General features: G+C 34.4%; 1 protein-coding gene across 2 annotated transcripts in view; it reads right to left on the bottom strand.

The window, feature by feature from the left end:
- Window positions 1–256: 256 nt before the first annotated feature.
- The window catches only part of Hpgd (15-hydroxyprostaglandin dehydrogenase), a 30,298-nt gene continuing 27,215 nt past the window's right edge, over window positions 257–3,339 (bottom strand). For both annotated transcript variants that reach the window (XM_031339842.1, XM_031339844.1), the window contains 2 exons: window positions 2,133–2,296; window positions 257–1,231 (listed from right to left, as the gene is read on the bottom strand). In XM_031339842.1, the coding sequence (XP_031195702.1) occupies window positions 1,093–1,231; window positions 2,133–2,296 (303 nt within the window). In that variant the 3' untranslated portion in view covers window positions 257–1,092. The remainder of the gene's footprint in view (window positions 1,232–2,132; window positions 2,297–3,339) is intronic.

The following is a 3,339-nucleotide window of genomic DNA, read 5'->3' as shown; positions in this document are numbered from 1 at the left end:
TTGTCCTCTCACTAAGTTTATATACAAGACTAGGCAGGACAGGAAAGATGGCTCAGAGGTTAAGAGCACTGGCTCTCCCAGAGGACGCTGGTTCAATTCCCAGAACCCATATTTGCAGGCAGCTCATAACTGTCTATAACTTCAGTTCCTGGGCATCCAGCCCCCTCACACAGACATATGCTCAAACAGCCACCAATGCACATTTTAAAAAAAAGGAATTTAAAAAAAAGGTTAAAGAAAGAATAGGCAATTTATGTGAATTAGAATACAAGAGTTTTATTGAAAGATAGGCACTTTTGAAATTGGTACAAACCAACAAAGAAATAATCTGGAAAATACATTTGCATCATTTCATAATAAGCATGTACAATATATATAAAAATTTACACCTACTCCTTTTGCTATGACTTTTAAAAGTTTCATTCCTGAGGGTTTTGGAATCCATTATGAATTTTAAATTAGAAAGGAAAAATAAATCATCTTCCTTATTTGGGGCTGAACTGTGAATTTTCAGTGTTAGTAACAGCATCATATTCCCATATGTCAGACTTGTCATTGGGACACGGCCACACTGGAACTCATTCCCTAACACCGACCCACAAATACAACACTACTTCAAAGAGTTGGAAAGTTTAGCTTGCAGATCATGTACAAGCTTTTATTACTAAATATTTCCATTGAAAAGAAGCTTCCCCCTTTTGAAGTGCAAACATACAAAGTGAATCATTTAAAATCTGCTTTGACTTAAATAACAATTCAAGTATCTCCTTTAAGATGACTTTCTGAGAACCATTAATATTTATGAGGCACTGTTATAAATATGTTTTCTGAAAGGCAGAATATCTCTTGAATATCCTTTGTTTTGTCTTTAAGATTATATAGGTTACAACCCAGTTTTGGTTTGCACTGCATTTCTGTTAGCTTATCAAACATCTTTAACCATACAACTAATCACTTAGAAAAATATTAACATCAGATACATGAAGGTAGGTTTCATCATATGGCATTTCATTGACAACACTAGATTAGTAAAGATGCAGTCTGAGTGAGTCACTTGTGCTTATTTTCAGCTATGGCTGATGCTTGGGAGGTTCATGGAGCTTTTACAAAGGATGGAGAGATGTCATAATCTTGAAAATGAATTCCTTTCGATGCCGTGATCTTCATAATGGCACCATTGAGAGCATCATCTTCAATGAGGTTTATTAATCCATTGGCAATGGTTGATGGGCTAAAAATGAAGGAGACATATGTATTTTGAAATTAAAGAATCAAAGTAAATAACTTCACATTATTTTCTAACACACCCATATCCTGATCATAAGAAAATATACTTCCTTAAGGTATTGTTACCTCTAATCTTTATTCATTGAGATGATGAGTAAATTATTTAATACACTCAGTGATCATTTGGGAATATATTTGAGGTCATTAATTATATTGATAAAAACAATCATGTTCTCATCTATACCAGATCAGTTGACATCAGACATACCAGACAGAAACACCATTGGGGGAGGAATAGAGTCAATTAATAGCATTTATGGAAGATCTTTTTTTTTTTCATTTGCCAGTAGTTGTTAGTTAGAGATAACTTCAGGGTTAGTAATGGGAGCTTTTGTCTACTTTCCCTCTCAGTGCTGGGACCCCATGTGGCCCAGTCCTGTCCAAGCCCTGTGTATACAGCCACAGTTTCTATGAGTTCATATTTGTGTTGGTCTACCCATTCTAACTCAGACACAGTTCTTTGGATGTGTGTGCGTGTCTTCTGTGTGTGTGTGTGTGTGTGTGTGTGTGTGTGTGTGTGTGTGTGTAATCAATTGCTTTTATGAAAGTGGTTGAAATTTTGGGACCGTACAACATTTCACAGGGGTTTTATGTGCTTATTGCTTGAAGTTTAGGCATGTAAACTATAATTGCATTGGAAAGCTCCATAAGGAAATAAAGGCTGATCAAAGCAAATTCCATAATGTTTATACATAATTCTATGCCTTGTGCCTAGTTTTCCTTTCAAAAGGTTTGTCACTTCAAACTTTGAGGTATATACTATTTTTTAGAACTTAAACCTTTAAAACATTGATTGCTTGTGTAGATAATGCTTAGTTCCATAGTGAAAAAAAAGTTTTACTTACTCCAAAATTCCATAGAATTTCATCATAGCCTTGATATGGTCCTTATATTCTATATATTGGCCCATATTTTCTTCTTTTTCAATGGATTCAAGAATGGGTGTGTTCACAAAGCCTGGACAAATGGCATTCAGTCTTACACCGCTCTTCATGAGGTTAGCAGCCATCTGCCAGTCAAAAGAACACAGTCTCAGACTTCAGCTTTTTCAAGACAAACTGGAATACAAAGTTCTTTAAAAGGCTAATCTAAAGCATATGAGTCAGATCTGTTCTGAAATATGGAACAGTTGCCAGCGGGCAGGCACCTAGCGCATAGAGACATACCTGACACACAGAATTCCTTCATGATAGCTTGACTGAATTAATTGTTTGTATAACAACACCACTAAACAACTCCAAAAATTACAAAGTTATCTGAGGTGCTCTTTTTATTAAACTCTGAAGGCCTGAAGCTAGGCAACCGAGGCTTTATTGAGGCTAACACTGTAAGAGAAGTTTTATTGCTTGTGAATTCAATATTTCTACAGTATATAAAGGTAACTTTTCATTAAACAGAAATGCACATAAAAACAAGTTTAAATATTGAGTGGTTGAATAAAATGTTGTGAAGCCAGGCCTTTCATCATCTCACTTTTTATTTTTCCAAGAAATGATAGTTCAACACTTACTAATTCAGTATTTGCATGTAACTGCTGTAACAATGAGAGCCAACTGTCGAAATATTCTGTCATAAAGTAAAATTCCTGCTTTGTAATGGTTGATCTTGTTCTAAAACACTGAAATATTTTCAAATAAAGTGCTGGTTTCTAATCAATCCAAATTAAGAGTGAAGACTGCTTTTCTTCTCGGGATGATTAACACTGACAGTTCTGTTTCTTTTTTTCCTACTTAATGAAAAACAGTGCAACTCCCTGGTTCCTTCCATCCTATCCAGTATCCCTCAGAGGCTTCCCAAATTTTATTTTTTTCTGTTTATGTTTTGTAATACATTTTCCAAACAGCAGGAAAAATTGTATTTAAGTGTTAAGGACTCTTGACATTAATATTATAGAAACTGTATACAATTTTAAAAACAGAGTATCTCCCCATTATCCTTAAAATATTCATTAGTGTCATCTCTTGTCTATTTTAAAATGATCTATCCTTTTTGTAGTCTTTCATATGATTGAACATGTTTTTTTTTATATACATAATAAAGATTTCAGTAAGC

This window comes from Mastomys coucha, unplaced genomic scaffold (genome assembly GCF_008632895.1).
Source record: "Mastomys coucha isolate ucsf_1 unplaced genomic scaffold, UCSF_Mcou_1 pScaffold22, whole genome shotgun sequence".
NCBI classification, from domain to species: Eukaryota; Metazoa; Chordata; class Mammalia; order Rodentia; family Muridae; genus Mastomys; species Mastomys coucha.
Note: the sequence above shows the minus strand (reverse complement) of the source record. Positions and strands in the feature narration are given on the sequence as shown.